This window comes from Paroedura picta, chromosome 4, assembly GCF_049243985.1.
Source record: "Paroedura picta isolate Pp20150507F chromosome 4, Ppicta_v3.0, whole genome shotgun sequence".
Lineage (NCBI taxonomy): Eukaryota > Metazoa > Chordata > Lepidosauria > Squamata > Gekkonidae > Paroedura > Paroedura picta.
In genome coordinates, this window is record NC_135372.1 from 107,739,611 (window position 1) to 107,759,780 (window position 20,170).

Below are 20,170 nucleotides of genomic sequence, written 5' to 3' on the forward strand. Positions count from 1 at the left end.
GTGCAAAATAAATATGTAACCAGGATTAAAATTGAGTGTGACAGGCTGAGTGAATTTAGTGCATGAAGCTCATGTCTCCTACAGGCCAGCAGTCAGAAAGCAGGCTGGGTTCTTTTTTCTCATCCCACCCTTCCCCAGGAAATCTTACAGAAAGCTTTAAAACACATACCTGTAATGGTTTTATTAATTCTGTTGTCCCTTTTATCACACTAATAAAGGCTTGTGATGTGTGATGTGCTTTAAAATACACAATGAAATTAAATCCCAATTTAGGTTTTAAAATTCTAAAATCAATAATTGAAATGTGCGCATGCGCGGCACGGGCGCGCATGCGCGTGGCGCGGGCGTGGCCGTCGCCCTGCCGGTCCCCAGCTGAACAAAGGTTGGGGACCACTGCCTTAACTACATGTTTCCATCATAGCCTTGATACTCAGTCATGCATTCTGAGTTTGGAGCTGAATTCTTAGGTTACTGGGGCCAGTTTGGATTGGGATCACAGCATGCAGGGAGATAGGACTTAAATGTTTCCACTATACCATGTTCATGATCTGAAAGGGATCAGAGGGATGTTATTTGAAACACTGGGGAAACCTGACATGCATACAGGGTTGCAAGCTCTGAGCTGGGCAGTTCCTGGATGTTTGGGGGTGGAGCTTGGGAGAATGTGGTTTGGGGATAGGAGGTTCCTTAGCAGGGTATAATATTATGGAGGCTACCCCCCAAATCAGCCATTTTCTTCAGTGGAACTAATCAATGGAGATCAGTTGTAATTCTGCATGGACTCTGGAGACCTCCTAAAATTATAACTGATCTTCAGAGATCAGTTTCCCTGAAGAAAATGGCTAATTTGTGAAAGACTGGGGACCTTATGTGCAGCATCTCACTATGTAAGAGAGCCAGTTTGGTGTAGTGGTTAGGAGTGCGGACTTCTAATCTGGCATGCCAGGTTCGATTCTGCGCTCCCCCACATACAGCCAGCTGGGTGACCTTGGGCTTGCCACGGCACTGATAAAACTGTTCTGACCGAGCAGGAATATCAGAGCTCTCTCAGCCTCACCCACCTCACAGGGTGTCTGTTGTGGGGAGAGGAATGGGAAGGTGACTGTAGGCCGCTTTGAGCCTCCTTCGGGTAGGGAAAAGTGGCATATAAGAACCAACTCTTCTTCTTCTTCTTCTAAGGCAAATAGACATCATGAGGAGAAGGCTTTAGATCCCTCTGCCTATATGACACAGTTTCAATCTAAATCAATCCCTGTGCACCTGGAAATCCAGTTCTGTGCATGGAACTCATAGTGCATGTGTGATCACCATACATGTAATGTATTACTGGGCCCTGTGAATATTGACAGGTGAGTGTGGTCCTTTGAAATGAAATCCAGCTTCTTTGGGTTTTTCCACATTTTACTAGACCTGTTCCACTGTCAGTTTTAGTTGCATGTTGTAATGAGTTGGAATATGTTTTCTTTTTAAATTTCAAGTCAGCTAGATGGCCCTCAGATACATGGGGCCCAAGTAATCGATAGCCTTGAAAGTTAAAACCTAAACCTCGTACCAGATCCAGAATTCAACTGGAACCCAATGCAATTGCCTGAGGACAGGCTTAATATAGGTTTTGCATGGCGTCTTGGTGAGAACCCAGGGTGCTGCATTTTTTGACCAGCTGCAATCCCCAGGTTAGGAGGCAGGTTGGTGTAGAGTGAGAGGGAGACATTAAAGATCAAATCCAAGTTCCTAGTGGATTGTGCAACTGTAAGCTGTACCCCATCTAGGGTGGGAAAATTTGCATCTTTGAGGGGTTGAGTTTCACATGATACTGCTTGATCCAGACTGTCACTGCTTCCAAGCATCTGGCAAATATCTCAGGATGTAGAGCTGGGTGTCATCTGCATATTGATAACTACCAAGCCCAACATCCCTCCCTTCTACTAGCTGGGCAAGAAGGTACATAAAGATATTAAATGGAGTCGGGGGAAACCTGCACCCTGTGGAAATCTACATGGGAGTTGACAGAGATTGCTTATTCCCCCATGGCAACTCTGTGTCCACCCAGGAGAAAGGAGATCAGCCCTTGGAGGGCCATCCCCCGAATTCCAGCATCAGCAGGATGGTGAGCAAGAAGCTCATGATCTATCCGGTCAAACACTGCCATGAGGTCTAACAACACAAGCAGGATCCACCTGGGGTCACCTAAAGATCATCCTTTAGGGCAGGGGTAGTCAACCTGTGGTCCTCCAGATGTTCGTGGACTACAATTCCCATGAGCCCCTGCCAGCATTCAGATGTTGGAATTCTCCACTGTTCTCCTGTGTGACTTTAAATCATCTGTGTTATGATTCCTCATAGTTTCCTTTTTTCTGGTTGGGTAAGCAATTTCTTGGTAGGACTTTTCCCTCATTTATAATACATATAATACATTCATAAATCAATATAAAAAGACCTGGATTATTTCAACATCGGTATTTCTGGCTCTGGTAAGGAAGGCATATGCACTTCAAAAATTATCATTTTAACTGTATTTGAGAAAGCTGGGAAGGACATGATTATAATTCTCATAAAATACCAAGAGCATTGTTACTGTATTGGGAACTCATTTTAATAAATGTCAGAAAACAATAAGCATACTCTGTTAAAACAATAAATTTTGAAGTTTTCTCCCATGAGATACTATAAGCAGGGAGAGAGGGAGAAGAAGCATACTCTGCCCCCCACCCAGGCTGCAGTACTTCAGCACTTCTGCCCTTTAACCTTTAAAGTAGCCTTTCTCAAACATTTTACTATTGAGAAACCCAAGAAGCATTCTTCAGGCTTTGAGAAACCCCAGAAGTGGCGTGATTGTGTAGAATATGGTTGGGAAGTATAGCTTTGTACATGCTTACCCAGGGTCCCTCCCCATTCCACCCCCTCCAGGTCCATCACTGGCCATTTTGAGGGGTCAACATCACCATATATGGCCATTTCACCCAATAAATATTTAACAATTTTTTGAAAAAATATAAAAAATGAATTAATTCCCACCCATTCAGGAAACCCTTCTAGGTCTGTCAAGAAACCCCAGGGTTTCACACAACCCTGGTTGAGAAAGTCTACTTTAAATGTTCATTTTTATTTTATATTGGAAGACCTGGTCCCTGGAATGTAGAGTCTACCTGGAGCCCTTTAGAAAATCATAGTTCTTTAATTTTTAAGGGGCAGAAGTGTCTCAGAGCATCGGGGGTACTGAAAATTATGGATTGTAGAACTGGACTCCAAACTCCAAGTCGAACCATTTTAAAAAGGCTTTTTAAAAGGATGCTTTTCTCTAGCAATTCTTTCCTGATTTCAATATCATCAAGACTGGAAATATAGGAGTTGTGTGTGTGTGTGTGTGTGGGGGGGGGAGGACCCTCTGATTGGCTACAGTCAGTCCATTATTGCACATATTAGACATTGTATAGGGTCAGTGATATCCTAATTGCATATTGCTAGCATGGAGTCATCAAAAATAAAACAAAATTGATATTGGATTTCTTGTCCCTTCTGTATCAAGCAAGCTAAGTTGCTGCTCTGATCATAGTGTTGTCTAAACTTTGAAATGATAGGGCTTGTGATCTATCATTGGTTGTGATCAGATGAGATTTAAGAATGTGATCAGTGTCTTGCTTTCACACGTTGGACACTGGGGCCTTAGGCTTCTGATCAGTGAGGTGGATTTTCCAGAAAATATGGATTTGAAAATGCTCTATATTATAAACAGAACATGGTCTGATTTTGCATATTTATTTTGTGCCATGATAGTAACCAATATATGACCTGGAAAAAAAAATGGCGGGGGAGGGAATCAAGTGTGATTTAAATGTTCAAACCAATTTCATGTATGCATTCTCTTATTGGAGCAATAGTTCTAAAAATATTTTAAGAAGGGGGGAACAAAATCACACACAACTGTTAATGCTCTTTATTTTAGTGAATTTAGATTATGTAATTTTTGTAGGGTCGCTGTCTGTCTGTCTGTCTGTCTGTCTGTCTGTCTGTCTGTCTATCTATCTATCTATCTATCTATCTATCTATCTATCTATCTATCTATCTATCTATCTATCTATCTATCTATCTATCTATCTATCTATCATCACCCTCCCTGAAGGCTCAGGGCAGTTCAAATAAAACAGAAGAAGAAAAGTTGGTTCTTATATGCTGTTTTTCTCTATTTGAAGGAATCTCAAAGTGGCTTACAGTCACCTTCCTTTTCCTCTCCCCACAACAGACAACCTGTGAGGTGCGTGAGGCTGAGACAGCCCTGATATCATTGCTCGGTCAGAACAGCTTTATCAGCACTGTGGCGAGCCCAAGATCACCCAGCTGGTTGCATGTGGGGGAGCGCAGAATCACCAGATTAGAAGTTTGCACTCCTAACCACTACACCAAGCTATACAGATAACTTAGCTATACAGATAACCTAGTTTAACAATAATACAGTGATAACAGCAAGCAACATAGTAGAATAATATGGAGAACATTAACTTAACACATACTGATAGCCAAGTGGGTTGGGTGGAACTGTAATGGATGCCATAGGAGGGAGACATCAAAATAATTGTGCATGATGTGGTATAGACATGGTTGTCCACTCACCACTATCAATAAAATAAAACTCTCTTCCATGGTGTTCACTGGGGCTCCTCAGTTTTACTTTCACTCTTTGTTTTATCACTTACTTGATTGACTTATTCCATATTAGAATGCTGGCTATAATATCCCTTTTACCATACACACAAAAGTTTGGTTTTGATTTAACCTATACAGCCAGTCAGGTGAACTGATAACCTGAATTTTTATTTATATTATATGCATTAGTTGTCGTACCCCCCTCCACACACACACATAAACACTTAAAGATCAATAAAACTCTCTGCCACAATTCCTAGAGACGGATGATCATCTGAAAAATATTAATCACAACTCTGATGGTGCCATGCTTGCCTAATCTTGTATCAGTAATTCATTGATTGTTTCTGCACTGAAGGCTCCATGTCAGGCTACAGGCTGGAGTTTGAGCCAGGGCAGGCTACCCTGCCTCTTCCTACTCCCTCAGGGGGAGCATTTGGTCCAGTGTACCTTGTCTGCCCTGGATTTGTACTCCCGCATATGAGCCGGAGCAGTGAAATTCCCAGTGTGGAAACAGTCATGATTAATATTACGAGATGATGCATCTTTAGATTTTCCACCTCACATCTCTACTTCTGGTTGCTGCCACATAATTGATTATGCATTTAAATTACTGTGTGTGGTCTCAATTGAGGAGACAAGCTATAGAGTCCAGAATGTTTTTCCATCATGCCTTTTCTTTTCCCCAGCCTCAATAGTGGTCCAGAAGTGGTGGTGCCAAATGCAGCCATGCCTAGATGGAGAGGAATGCAAGGTGCTACCAGATTCATCTGGATGGAGTTGCAGTAGTGGAAACAAAGTGAAAACCACTAAGGTATTTCTTTGTTGATTTCTTTATGAAATGGTGTTAATCCAGACTGAGCAAGAGAATATTAAGTTACTCAGTCTCTCTCTCTCTGTCTCTCTCTGATATCACTGCTCCCTGATATCACTGCTCAGTCAGAACGGCTTTATCAGTTCTGTGGTGAGCCCAAGGTCACCCAGCTGGCTGCATGTGGGGGAGTGCAAAATCGAACCTGGCTCGCCAGATTAGAAGTCCACACTCCTAACCACTACACCAAACTCAAATACAGTTGAGGGTACAGAAAAGAAAAGTGGAAAAGGAAAAAATGGGTTATACAACATAATTATGCTTGTTGAAGACAATAATGTAGTACATAATGTATCCCCATTATAATGTTTACAGTATTATCTATAAAATACAATAATTCTTATTTCTGTTGAAGTAGAATCGTATTTAGCATTTAAGTTTTAAGTTCCAAAGTTCATAACCAATCTATTTCGATAGCATTGGTTTCACCATTATTACATATTCAACATATTGTTGCCACTTCTAAATATTTATTAGACACTTTAATAGATAAGTAGTATATCTGTGATACTATTATGTATCACATATAGAGAACCCATTTATATTTAGGATACTAGATTTGGAACAGGTTTTAATGCTACTACTCTACTCAATATGCCAGCAAATTTGGAAAACTCAACAGTGGCCACAGGATTGGAAAAGGTCAGTTTACATTCCAATCCCAAAGAAGGGCAATGCCAAAGAATGTTCAAACTACCACACCATTGCACTCATTTCTCATGCTAGCAAAGTTATGGTCAAAATCCTACAAGCTAGGCTCCAGCAATATGTGGACTGAGAACTTCCAGAAGTACAGGCAGGATTTCGAAGAGGCAGAAGAACTAGAGATCAAATTGCCAACATACGCTGGATCATAGAGCTAGGGAGTTCCAGAAGAACATTTAATTCTGCTTCATTGACTATGCTTAAGCCTTTGATTGTGTGGAGCACAACAAATTGTGGCAAGTTCTTAAAGAGATGGGAATACCAGAGCATCTTATTTGTCTCTTGAGAAACTTATATGCAGGTCAAGAAGCAACAGTGAGAACTGGGCATGGAATCACGGATTGGTTCAAAATTGAGAAAGGAGTTCGGCAAGGCTGTATACTGTTAGATGTGTTACAAATTGTGATCAAGATTGCAGGGAGAAATATCAACAACCTCAGATATGCAGATGATACCACTCTAATGTCAGAAAGCGAAGAGGAACTAAAGAGCCTTTTGATGCAGATGAAGGAGGAGAGTGCAAAAGTTGGCTTGAAACTCAACATCAAGAAAACGAAGATCATGGCATCCGGCCCTCTCAATTCCTGGCAAATAGATGGGGAAGAAATGGAAGTAATGACAGATTTTATTTTCCTGGGCTCCAAGATCACTGCAGATGGGGACTGCAGCAAAGAAATTAAAAGACACTTGATAGTGAAGGCAAAGCCCATTGTGGTGAAAGTGGGAAGGAGCTGGCCCAGAGACTGCGGCGACAGGCCACCAGCAAGGAGGGTGACAGCGGCACGAAGCAGGCCATGCCACCAAAAAGCCACCACCGATGAGGAGGCCGTAGCTGCAGCAAAGTGGCCACGGCAGCTATAGGGAGGCGGCGGCGATCCAGCGGCGGTGCGAGGAAGGCGGTAGCAGGGGTGACAGCAAGCTCACAGTGGCAGTGAGGCCCCTGCACTGGAGAACACCAGCCACGGCTGTGCTGCCTGAACATCATAAATGCCAGTGGTGCAGGGCCCTGGCTCACTTTCGACTTGCTGGGAGCCCTTTTCATGCCTCCCCAGGCCTACCTGCCTCCTGCTAGCGCCTGCTGCATTTCTGCATGCAGCGGGCTTTACAACTAGTCTTGAATAAAACTTCATTGGTCTTAAAGGTGCCACTGGACTCAAACATGGCTACCCACCTGCATCAACTTTTTCTAAATTCTTGGTCAAACTTTTTTATAACCAACATGTGTCGGTTCTTAAATATGTTTGATGTCTGAAAATAGGAAAAATCTCTGCCCTTTAGAAGTTTCATCCTCCAGGAGTCAATTCCAGCATTTCCATGTATCGAAGTACATTTGTAGTTACTTTTCCAACTTTAATATTTATTGAGCTATCTTTTTGGGAATCTAGTACTTCATCCTTATCTTTTTTAAAAATTAAAAATAAGTAAGATTAAAAGTAAAAATAACTTATATATTCTGCAGTACATATTGATAAAAAAGAAAATTAAGAAGATGAAAAAATCGAGGGAAACTTAAGCATCTTTTAAACCTCTAATCTCACCATTATTGTTCGCAAAATGGGTTATTTCAGGAGTAACAACTTTTCTGAAACCACTGCAAATGGTTATTTTTATCTACTGAAGGGATTCATTCAGTTATTGTGACCAGATTTATCCTAAATATCTTATACACAATACACAAGCAGAATTATACAATAATGAATGAGAGATGTACTGCTGAGGAAAAAATCCAAATAAATATGATCCCAAACAGAAATTATTCTCTATTATCATCTCTATTATCATCCTTTTGATGGAATTCTAGTAGGAGCAGCTGATGTTAGGATCAGGAAAGTTATCAATTGAAGCTCATCATCCCACTGAGGTTTTATGTGTATCGATGCTGTTCATATAAGATGTCTGCCAGCCACTGTCTGGTGCAGTGGGTCTCTTTTCCTTAATCACGATCCAGCCAAAGTCTTTCCAGCCTGTCAGAGTTCCTCCAGTTGGTGCAATCATCTGTGACAGAGAGCTACATGATTATTATTTTCATGGCTTGCTGAATACCCTGAAGAACAAGGTATAATTAAAATTTTTATCAAACTCATTAGTAATTACATGTATGTCATGGTTAATCAGTTGCATAATTTTGTAATCATTGTTCATACAGTGGAGCATAATTATTCTTCAGGCTTTGCTTGCTTCATGCTTCCATCTCCCTTTCACACAAACACCCCATAAAATTATCCTGTATAATACCAATATGTTGTTTCTTCCTTATCTTTATTTGCAGAACTAGCATGTTCACACTGAACCCCCCCTCCCTCCAGAATATTAGAGCAATTGGGTCAGGCATCAAAATGGTGATGCGTATTCATACCACTTTCACATCATCAACTTTGTCTTCTCTTTTGACTGTTTTCAGTTTATTTACCATTTTTAATGGACAGAGCGGCCTTTCCACCCAGAATGCAAAGCTCTTGACAATAACACATTTGGCCTCAGCCTCCTTAATATATCCCCTTGACCTCATGGCATCTTGCTTAACCTAGCTCTGAATTGGTTCCACTTTGGAAACAAATTACTTACTGAAGCCAAAAGATTATTGCTGAGCTTGTGCTGGACGGGTTAAGTTAGGGGAGCACATTCACTTTATGAAAAAATGGAAGAGCTCTAGTGCTCAGTAGATAGGAGAAAGGGACTGTATTATTCTGTAGAAATGAAAGGGGAAAAGTCCAGTAATAAACAAGGTGAAGAGATGGGAAAGATATCCACCTGTGCTAGGTGGATATCTTTTGTCTCTCTTCTCTTCAATAACAAGAGAGAAAAAATGGCCATCACCACAGGACTACCTCTGTTGAGTTTGCTTTGCTGACTCTAAGTGAAGTTTCAGTGGTTCATTGAGAAGTGCATCCCATGTTAACTTTTTGAAGATGTTCCTTTGACTTAAAAAGAATGGAAATTGTAATGAATGTTTCTACTTCCCAGAGAGCATGTGTACTCAGCTTCCCTAAGATACAGTGTTTCTCTAGAAAATAAGGATACACATCTGACCTTTCCTGATTATTGCATGTACACTCATAGTTCCAAAAACATGAGTTTTGTGTGCTACGTTCCCCCAAGCTGGCTATGTCAGTCTCCACATTAAAGCTGATCAATTTGGTTTATTCTGTCCTCTTTGAAGCCTGAGATATAACAGCTACTGCAGTATCGGCTGGGCAGTTGAATAATGAACATATCTCCTCTCCTTAGCTGTGGGTCTCTCTGCTGTGTATAAATTGAACTTTTTTATGGTCTCAGTTTGATCTCTCTGCCATTTTGTGATGGATTTGCTAAATTGTTCCTGGTGAATCTCTCTCTTGTTTGTCATGCACACAAGGCCAGGGAGAGAATTTAAATAGCAATATTTCAGATGCATCCATGGTTCTGATGGCTGCCTTGACAGAAATTGCTAGTCCTACTGTGAAATCCATACGAAAGGACATTGTAATGGGTAAATAGGGTGTGGAATGTCTGAAGGCTGTAAAATCATCCACAGTCATCAGCATAACCCTGGATTTCAAAGGCCGAGACACAATTTTCAGACTGCTACTTAGGGAGGAGAATTTGTTTAGATTACTTAGCATCCACCAGGCATATGGAATCAAAGAAGGTAAATCTTTACTTTCAGAGCCAGGAAATATTTAACTCTCACCACTCCCCAGAGCTATCCTTAATGATTTCTCCTGTAGTATTCACATAAAGACTTGTACACCTCTGACTTTCTTTGCGGATGTAATGCAAATGTAGCTGTGTCAGATTAGTTTTAATTAAAAGAAATATCTTGCACAGTAGCTGCTAAAAAATGTCACTCACGGTAATCTTGGAACTGGAGGGTCAGTAGAGGGTATTAATTTTTAAGAGACATTTTAATATTAAATCAATTGGAGTAGATTCCCAGTATGCATATTCTGAAGCAAGCCTTGATTCTTCCACCATTTTATCTGGTATACTTGAATTGTGGTGGTTTGTGGACATATTAAATCTGGCTGTGTGGTCCCTTGTCTCTTTTGGTATATAACATGAAAGGAAAGCATTTTCCTGGTGAGCACAGTATTGGACTGCTTTGTATGCACTGCTAATCTGAAGTGATATTCATACGTAAGGGAAATTAAATGGCTACATGAAGCAGCCTTTCTTGACAGGCATGTGGGCAATAATGACGCTTCAGACCACTTTTTTTGGCATAACCGGCCACAGCTTTATTAACCTGGAGTGTTGGTGGGGCATAGGGAAGAGCCTGTCTTGTGGTCAGCCAACCACACCCCAACCTGATCTTCCTAGCGGCATCCCGGAATCCCTCCCCTTCTCCCAGCCGGGAGCGAGGATTCCAAGCCACTATGGTCCCTCTGGGAAGTGTTGCCCACCCGAGATACCACAGGGGGCGCACACCTCCGTTGGTCCAACCTCAGGCCACCCGGCTGCATGAACCACCAGCCCTTTCCCCAAGGGTCGGGTATTCACGCCCAGACACCTCTTAAGAGGCCCCAACCTAGGAGACGGGCACATTCCGTACTCCCCCCAAAACTCTGGCTCTCCCTATGCCACCCCGCCAGCTGTGACGTATTAACAAAAACCGAACCACGTTACGTATGACATCCAACCTAACCAAACAGGAGCAACTCTCTCTCTCTCTCTTTTTAATTTCTTGCAAAGGGAGGGTGGGAGGGAAACCTTCCATCTCTGGCAGCTCCCAGGGGCTAATGAGGCGGGCTGGCGCATGTGACGCTATTTATAGCCCACCTCATTAGCCTCGTACCGTATGCTCTGTGGCTTGCCGTCCTCGACGTGCCTTTGCACGTCATCTCCCCGTGTCTCCCTGGTGCCGGCTCCCCCGCCTGTCAGTAGGCAGCCCAGGTAAGTCTCGGCCTTATTTTATTGGAGATGATTGCAGTAGTGTGTCTTAAGGTGCCTTCAAACTTCTGATTCTGTTGGATGCTATTTTAAATGGAAGTTTAGCTACGTGAAGTGTAAATCTGTTGATCTTTGAAAGATAGCATCAAATGCTTTTAGTGCCCAGTTATTAAATTTGATTAATATACCAGCAAAACTTTATGCTAAAATTCATGTGCTTGTTTTTAAAATACAGTGTTTTAAAACTGATGTTGCTCTTGTTGCAGCAGACAAATATGGCTAGTATTCTAACACACTAGAGCCTTCTTCCCTTCCATCTGCAACCATTTGTTATCTTCAGGAACTTTCATAGGATTCCCCCTCATCCAAAAAAAAGTTGTGGCTTTTTACAGGAGATTTTGTAGACTATTATTCAACCCTATGACATCTGACTGCCTTTTTCCCCATCATATGCCGTTAATGGCATGATATGGGTGGTGGTATGGGAATGGGGGAGTTGTTTTGGTTTTTGTCCGCCATCTACCTTGTTTGGTTATTCATGGGGTTTGATTACTATGTTTTAATTGGGGAGGGGAGGGTCTTTTAGTGTTTTTATTGTATTTATTATTGTAAAGGCTGCTTGCCTGATTTGTAAGCCACCCCAAGCTAACTTGTCGAGAGGGGCAGGGTATAAGTTTAATAATAAAAAAGTAAAATACATTTTGCCTATTATTCAAGTTCCAAAATTAACTGATTTCTAAAAGCTATACCATGCTAAATGAAACTAGTTCATCTGCAGAGCCTTCTCCATCCTGCAGTCCATGAATGTGCAAAAGATGCACATATAGAGTGGCTCCCCATTGAGCTGAATAGTTAAGTTCATTCATGCAAGACCTCTGTATGTTTTGGAGTACATTTGAGGCCCTGAATTAATGAGAATTATATCATAGACCAGCAAAGATCTGTCTGATTCATTCTTCTTTGTTTGCAGGTCACACGGTAGGTTTGGGAAGATCTATTGGTCTCTGACATGGCCTGCATTGACATGGACAGCATTGCAAAAATGGCACACCATGACTTTTGTTTGGGCGCAAGAAGTTTTCTGCAACACTGGAAACAGGAGAACTTCCGTGGCACAGGATAAAATGCAGTTGTGTTGGTATAGGATGGCTATTCTTCATGGGCACTTTATTGTTTTTCCTCTAGTACAACTGCCAAGGAAATGGTGCCATGGGTTGCTCCCTCCTGCTAGAACAGCACCAAGGATTACAGAAAGGCAAAGGCACACCTGTCTGGGCAGAGGCCTTAGAAAATATCCCTTGTTTATGAAGACAGAATATTGCACCAGTGACTGATTCAGTGCAGCCTCTGAGGTATTTAACATCAGTTGATACAAGTCTACAGTAATGGGTCTTGAGTGCATTACAAGAACTCTCATCTGCTCATTTTCCCTCCATATCATGGATGTACCTGTGAGAAACATGCATTTCTTCCCCTTTTGCTCAATGAAATGTTGGAGTCACATGGAATCTCTTGGTGGCTACGGAGAAAAAGCAGTTTTCCTTCCTTTTATTTTTCCTCTGTCTGTAGGCTGGCTTTGATGATCACTAAGAGAATCAAGCTGTTGCGTGGGCGTTGCATTTGCTATTTAAAATAAAATTAGTGTTTTTAATGAGATTTCCCCCATTTATGTTTGTGTTGCTTTCACAGCAAACAGGCTTGGAATTAGAGTTCTGGAAACCATGAACCAAATTGTGATCTCTAAGTCATATAAAATGAGAGGAACACTGAGGAAGACCATGCAGTTGCTCCAGTACTGATCCAGATCCAAATTTTGCATCAGGAATAGATTACACAACAGAGACCAACATTTATTTCGCCTTGCTATGAATACTAGAGACCTGATGAGAACATTCATAGTGTACTCTAATTTGGGGATGGGATGGGATATTTGAGGAACAAGGAACGTTCTCTCATGGTCTTTTCCCCTCCTTCCCCTTGTATAGCAGTTACAATTTATTATGTTGCCAGTCTTCTCTGTATTTTCATAGATACAGGAATAACAGTATTTCTGACATTTGCAATAGAATTTGGACTTATTACAGCAGTTGAAGGAAATTATTCTCTTGACTGTGTTGCATCTGGTACAGTCTGAATCTTACTTGGAGGCCTGAGGCCAGCTTATTTACATTTAGCATTATATACTTTATCTGACAACTATAATGAACGCAGATACTTTCCAGAAGCCAAATCGTTGCTTTCTGTAACTTGATGACCAGACAATAAAATATTAACTGATCTGTGTTAAACTCTCTATAATTCTGTTGCTCTTTCTCCTAATATCAGAAGAGAGAAAACCCCGCTTCATTGGAGAGGCATAGAGAAGTGGTGTATCTTTGGTGAGATTCATCTTAAAATTTGATGCACAGGTAGAAATGCATATTCAGAACCTCCTTAGCATTCCTCATAGCAGACGTGAAGGGAGAGGTTTTCTGTAGCCATGAGTGGTCGTTTCTATATGGGCTGTTTGGAGTCACTCCTAGTTATTTAATATTCACAGATACGTCTATACATTTATCTTATTATGGCTACATTGCTTCATGAAAATGTTGTGGATGAGAATGAGAATGGTTGCATCCCACGCCATGCCAAGTGTAACCCAAAGTGAACATCTGACATTGACTAAAATGGGGAAAGTTTCAGGAATACTCAGAGAATGGAGAAGACCAACAGAACTGTACCTTCAAAGCTCTGCCCTGCCCTGTCCTGTTTTGCAGTGGCCTGGCCTCCATGCTGTGACTGTACAACCTGCTGACTTTGTTACCTAAACATTTTTGTAACAGACTATGTTATACCTGCTTCAGATGCGATGTAAATACCAGACTGTGAAATATTAAAGGTCATTTTAATCTCTGCAAAATGATTTGCTCATTTAAGTTTGCTGAAGGAGGGGTGCTCTGTTATGACTCATGGAGATCCCTTCATTTACAAGTGCTGTGCCCCTCTATAGTGGGATTAAGTTTATCTTTTCTTGATCAGAATGCTGTGGGAATAAGAGATGGTGTTCTGAATCAAAGGCTATGCAAATTCATATTAGATCATATTTGCAACCTTATGTTTATTTGAGCCATAGCTTACTTGGTGATCTCTTTAGCCCATAAATGCAACTTTCACACTTACATTGAATCTTGTATGCCAGTCTATTACACATTTATACAGTTTGGAGAGATCTTTCAGCTTATTCTCAATCTATTTGGGACTTTACTATTCAGAATACTCTTTCCTCTATGCTACTCCAGAACTGTGGAGAGTAACAGAGAGTTAATGCCTTCATGCTGTATTTGTGGGCTTTCCAGAAACATTTATTGGCTATTGGGGCAAACAAAATTAGATAGACTTGTTGTCTAAATCACTGGGGGAATATCTTTGCTAAACTTTAATAATGCTGTTAACCATTTGCCAGGGATCACCCTGCATTTTGGCTACCACATAACTCTCAATAAGACTTCTTTCAACTTGATTGTATTTTTGGTTTAAGATATTATCAGGGCTTTGCTTTTTTGGTTATGAAGTGCAATTATAGCATATGTCATATGACTGTGTTTTTATCATTTCAGAGTTGGCATGAGCCTTAATTCAAACTTGTCCACAGAGATTATTCTAGCAGCAGTGAGACAAATTAATGTATCTCTTTGGCTGACTACTTTTCAGTACTGGTTTTTCCCTGCATTTTAGACAGTAGCCTGTGATCATTATATGGGGAAAGTGAGGCAGTTTGCATGTACTGAGATGCTAATATCTCTGCATGCCTCAGTAATATATGCTAAAGGAATACTTTACAGGACAGGCCTATGATGTGGCTTCCCATACTAATGGAACTTGCTCCAGGGGAAGGAGATTGAGACTGGATATAGCTCACATGGTACCTGAATTACACACATTATCGGAGTGTAATTGGTTTGGGAGGAGTTATGGTTCAGTGAAAGAAGATCTGTTTTGTCTATAGAAGGTCTCTGGTTCAAATCCCAGAATCAAAAAGTGGGTAAAGTGAAGGAGCATCTCTGCATAGATTTTGGAGAGCCCCTGCCAGCCAGAGTAAACAACACTCTGATAACTCAGTGGTCTGACTCAGTATAAAGCATTTGTGGGCTGTGACAAGAAGCAAAAACATTTTGGTAACATAAACACTGATGGTAGTAAAGAACGGGAGCTGGATGCTTATTTCATTGGTTAGTTCTGTAAGGTTGAGGCTGAAAGCATATATGCAACTGGTGAAGAGGAAAATCCTCCAGGAGAGGGCAGCCTCATAGAAATGATTGTGAGTCCATCAGAAATGCAGGAACCAAAGCAGGCATCTAGAGCCTTTGCTCTAAAAATATAGTTTTGGAATTCATTAATTTACTCAAGACAAAATGTGTGCAGAACAGAGTTAAGGGCTGTTTTAGAAACTTAAGAGAAAAAAAGGGATACTTAATGGTCAGTGCTGAGCAGAGGATGGGAAAGAATTGCCTTCTGGCAAAGAATGGGCCTGGGAAAGTTCTTGCATTTTAAAGTTACACTTGGAACTCTGTGTTGCTCTTGTGTCTACATAAATCTTCCCAGAAGAGCAATTAAATGGAGTGAAAGAGTCTTACTGCCTGATTTGAGGGGAAATTAAAAATGACACAGGGAGAATGAATATCTGGTTATAGACAACTGAACCCACAACATAAATGTTTCTTATAAAATAAGATGGATGTTGAATATTAATTTTGGGTAGGTTCACTTATGGAATGTGGTGTGGCATAGAAAAACAGGGAGATGAAAGACACGTTAATTTCACTGGCCGGTTCTTGTTGCTATTGAAAATTCTAGCCCGAGAGTTCAAAATCAATTGTATGTGATAGCATTTGTGAACAACCCTCAACAGGACTATTCAAACATTTCCTTTTCTTTGCTGGTCCTTAATCCCAGGAAACTGTTTTTAGGCATGCAGCCTTTGGTCAGTCTCGTATTGTGCTTTGGAAGCAATTTAATTGTAGATGTCTTTATGTGCAGTGTTCCTATTTCCTTGTGTTCTTTACTACCAAATAATTTTGTTTCTATGTTGGAGATAGTGGCACGGGTAAGCTACATGCTTGGCATAAGAAGATCTTAGTTACAATCTATGTCCTTTTGCCATTAGAGCCCATACAGTGTACTGATTAGAATATTGGAGTAGGGTAAATGTGAACTCAGATCATACTTGGTTCTCAAAGCTCACTGGATGACTTCTGACCTGTCAATCTCCCCTAGCCAAGACTACTTCACAAGATGGTTGTGAGGGTAAAACATACACCATTCCTGTCCTCCCTGACAAAAAAGAAAAGGTGAAATAAAATGTGATCGCAATCAGGTAGAAGATATTGGGATAGATCTGCACGAAGCCCTGAAGACCAGTTGCCAGCCTAATGGACCCAATGGCCTGACGTGGTAAAAGGGAGTTTTCTGTGACATAAAATGGCACTTAGCTGCTTCCTGAACCAGACAGGAGCTTTCCAACCATTTGTGACATTGCTCAGTAATAGAGCCACATGTCTTGCATGCCAAAGGTCCCAGTTGCTTGGAACACCTAGTTAAGGTATTTTGGACAGCAGGTGCTGGCAACAATCCCCTTCTGCCACAGGAGAACCACCATCACTGAGGGAGCTGAGCTAGATGGGCTGAGTGCCTGACTCCATTTAAGGCAGCATCACCTATGTATTTCCTGTGTGTGCTTTTAGTAATGGTGGCAGAAGGTGTCTAGAAGTGTCTTTATTCAGAGCACGGTGGGTAGCCCTGTTGGTCTGTCAGTAACAGCAGAAATGAACAAGAGTCCAGGAGCACCTGAAAGACTAATAACATCTCGGCACTCTTTTTAGGCTCCAATCATAGGCCAGGCAGAACAGCTCGGCCTTATAGGCTCTGCAGAACTTCTCACTACTGAAGAAATGTTGTTATTCTTCAAGGTGCTACTGGAGCCTTGCTCTTTTCTACCTTATACAGAGTTACATAGGAGTAATGAGGCTTTACTGCTGATTTTTATTAACTTTAAAACTCCTGGGAGAAGACATTCATGCAAACCCATACAGGTTTTTAATAGGCTCTGATCCTAAGAAATAACAGATGTGGAATTGCTTTCCAGCCTGGGACTACAGTGACTTATCCCAGCCAAGATTCTGGGTTCCTGCTGTTCATCTGTGCACAAAGCCCTTTTCAAGAAAGCAAATTATCACGCAATCTAGGCAGCCCATATACAGGTGCAAAACTCAGTGCTCTAATGACATGTTGGGATTTTATTGCAGAGAAGAAGCACACAGATATAACACAATGAGGAAAGATTCAAATGAGTAGCCGTGTTGGTCTGAAGTAGCACAATAAAATCAGAGTCCAGTAGCACCTTTAAGACCAACAAAGATATATTCAAGGCATGAGCTTTTGAGTGCAAGCACCCTTCATCAGACTATGATCTTCTTACATGAGGAAATGTTCAGTAGATGCCTTTCCTTCCAACAAGCTGGACGGCATACATAGAAAACTACACATATATACCAACTGAGACTGATAACTTGGTTGACTGTCTTCCCAGATGGCATTTTGCTATGGTGATAGTCATGTTAGAATCATAGAATAATTGAGTTGGAAGGTACCTCCTGGGTCATCTAGTCCAACCCCCTGCACTGTGCAGGACACTGTTAAATGGATCATGGTGATCACATTCTGCTATTGGAGTTTGTGGGGGTAAAGATGGAGTTTTGCAGTTACAAGCATTGGGTTGGAAGGAATGAAGAAGGCTGAAAGTCTCAGCACCCTTTCATCCAACAAGAGTCCCATGACCTTCCAGGCTCTAAACACAGTCAGCAGCCATGTATTGCAGCCTAGATAACTGAAGTGGACAACAAGCCACAGGAGATTTTGCCAGCCATCACTCCCATTTTAAACCCAATTTTGCCACCAAAAGGCTGAAGGAAAGGAGAAAGAAAAAGTGCACTTTAAACCATTTGTTATGACCCAGCATAGTTCAAATTAGCATTTTCTTCAAAGTTAACTTTATAGTCTAACTCAGAGACATTCCATCCTTGCATGGAGTAGAACACTTTTTGTTGTAGCTGAACGGCTGAAGAATTCACTCAGGACCAAGTTCACACAACATCTGTGACTTCAGATTTTCCCAAACAGTTCATTGGGATTATCCTAAATGTAAGCACAGCCTGTCAATTTAGATCTCTGAGCACACTTTAGATTCTCTCCAAGAGATGCAGACTTCGTCAATATTCATATAAATACTGCCTTGTTTGAGCCAACAGAAGCTTTGCAGCTGACATTTCATAAAATAATGATATTCTGTATGAAAATACTCTTTTAATTTTGTCAGCTTACTAAACAGTTTTCTGACAGCCATTTCACTGAACTGATGAAAGGCACTTTTGACAAAATGTGCAGTAGGACATCATTTGCCATTCTTTCAATCATCAGACTTGTTCTTAAGAAAGAAGACAGTGTTGCAGGTTATGATTTGTGTACAGTGTTTGCTTGAACATCATTTCCATAGGACATGGTCATAGTTCCATAAGGTTAGTTAGAATAATCCCTGGGGCCAGCTGTATATTTATACCTGACAAACAGAACCGAAACGAGTAAAACAGTGGGTGGGAATAAAGGGATCTTGCAACACTGACACAGAAGGCATATGAGGACATTTGTGCCTAAGGCTAATCAGGGTCTACAAAGAAATAGTATTTATCCATGTGGTGCAAATTGGATTTAGAAAAAAGGAAGCTGAAAAACAGAAGATAGTACTTTGATGTATAGTAAATAGGTTGAGAGCATGGAAGCAGCAACACAGAATTTAGTTATTAGCTGACATGAGGATAAAATGGGGGAAGGAGATCCATGTATGCTGCTCTGAGCTCCTTGGAGAAAGGATAGGAAAAGTATATGAAACGCCCACTTGGAACATAGTAGTTTCAAAAGAAGTCTTCAAACCTATACCTGATTCACATATTCTAGATATGACTTGATTTATCCATACTTCATTATCATGACTCCTGAAATGAGTCAACTGACTCAACTGAAAAGTAATATATGTGATACAATACAAAAGATGAACCCTCATGGTCTTCCTAAAGTGAATCAAATAATCTAATGATAAATCAAATGACTTTGCAAAAAACAGATCAGAAACATGCTATACTAGGAATCAAAATCCCATCAGGCGATCCAGAAATGGAAACAGAAGCAGATATCAGTCTTCAGGTAGCATTTATTAGCATATAAGCAATGGCACAAAAGCAAGTATCTATATTACAATAGTGCTTTCTAGTTGGTTTCAACCTTCTGTAATCCTAATTCATTGTATATCGAATGTCTCATGCTGTATTGAATCACCTTGTGTACTCTACCTTGAGTCCCTGTGAGAAAGTCAGACTATAAAGTAGCTAAATAAATTTAAATTCTTAAGGCTCATTCTTCCAAAGCTAGGAAATTTTCTACAGAGAATTCTCACTGCCCTCATAAAATGAGAGGATCTGGAATTCCTTGGGTGAGATTAACATTTTGAACTAGTTTTTTGACCAGTGGTCTCCAGCACCATGGGTCAGGATCCTTAGGTGGGTTATGGAGCCTGCTGGACCATAAGATTGCCAACTCTTGGGGATTTGGGATGAGAAACTGGGAGGTCAGAGTCTGGAGATGGAAAAGAGTTCAGCAGGAATGTGATGCCATAGAATCTAATTTCTATGTCTAGCACTTTCTCCGCTCTCTGCATGCTTTCTGCATGCTCACTAAGTGGAGCAACAGGTTACTTGGTAGCAGATAGCTGTCCTATTGAGCACATGCGCGTGCACACACACGCATGTGCATGCACACACAAACATGCTTTCCATTGTCTTCTCTTTCACACACCCCATTCTTGGTCTGACCTAGTTTCCTTACATCTCCAGTTATTGGAACTGCAGTGCTTTCAGATATACATACAACATGGAGCTCCTCTTTTTACAAAGCTGAACTTACAATGCCATATACCAGTGGTCCCCAACCCCTGGTCTGGGGACTGGGACCGGTCTGTGGATCAGTCTGTACCAGGCCATGGCTCCTCCTTGTCCTCCT

At 41.1% G+C, this 20,170-nt stretch overlaps 1 protein-coding gene across 2 annotated transcripts in view; it reads left to right on the top strand.

The window, feature by feature from the left end:
* Positions 1-13,985, top strand: part of TAFA3 (TAFA chemokine like family member 3) — a 104,763-nt gene extending 90,778 nt beyond the window's left edge. For both annotated transcript variants that reach the window (XM_077334923.1, XM_077334924.1), the window contains exons 5-6: positions 5,331-5,455; positions 12,057-13,985. In XM_077334923.1, coding sequence (XP_077191038.1) covers positions 5,331-5,455; positions 12,057-12,068 — 137 coding nt within the window. In that variant the 3' untranslated portion in view covers positions 12,069-13,985. The remainder of the gene's footprint in view (positions 1-5,330; positions 5,456-12,056) is intronic.
* The last annotated feature ends 6,185 nt before the right edge of the window (positions 13,986-20,170 follow it).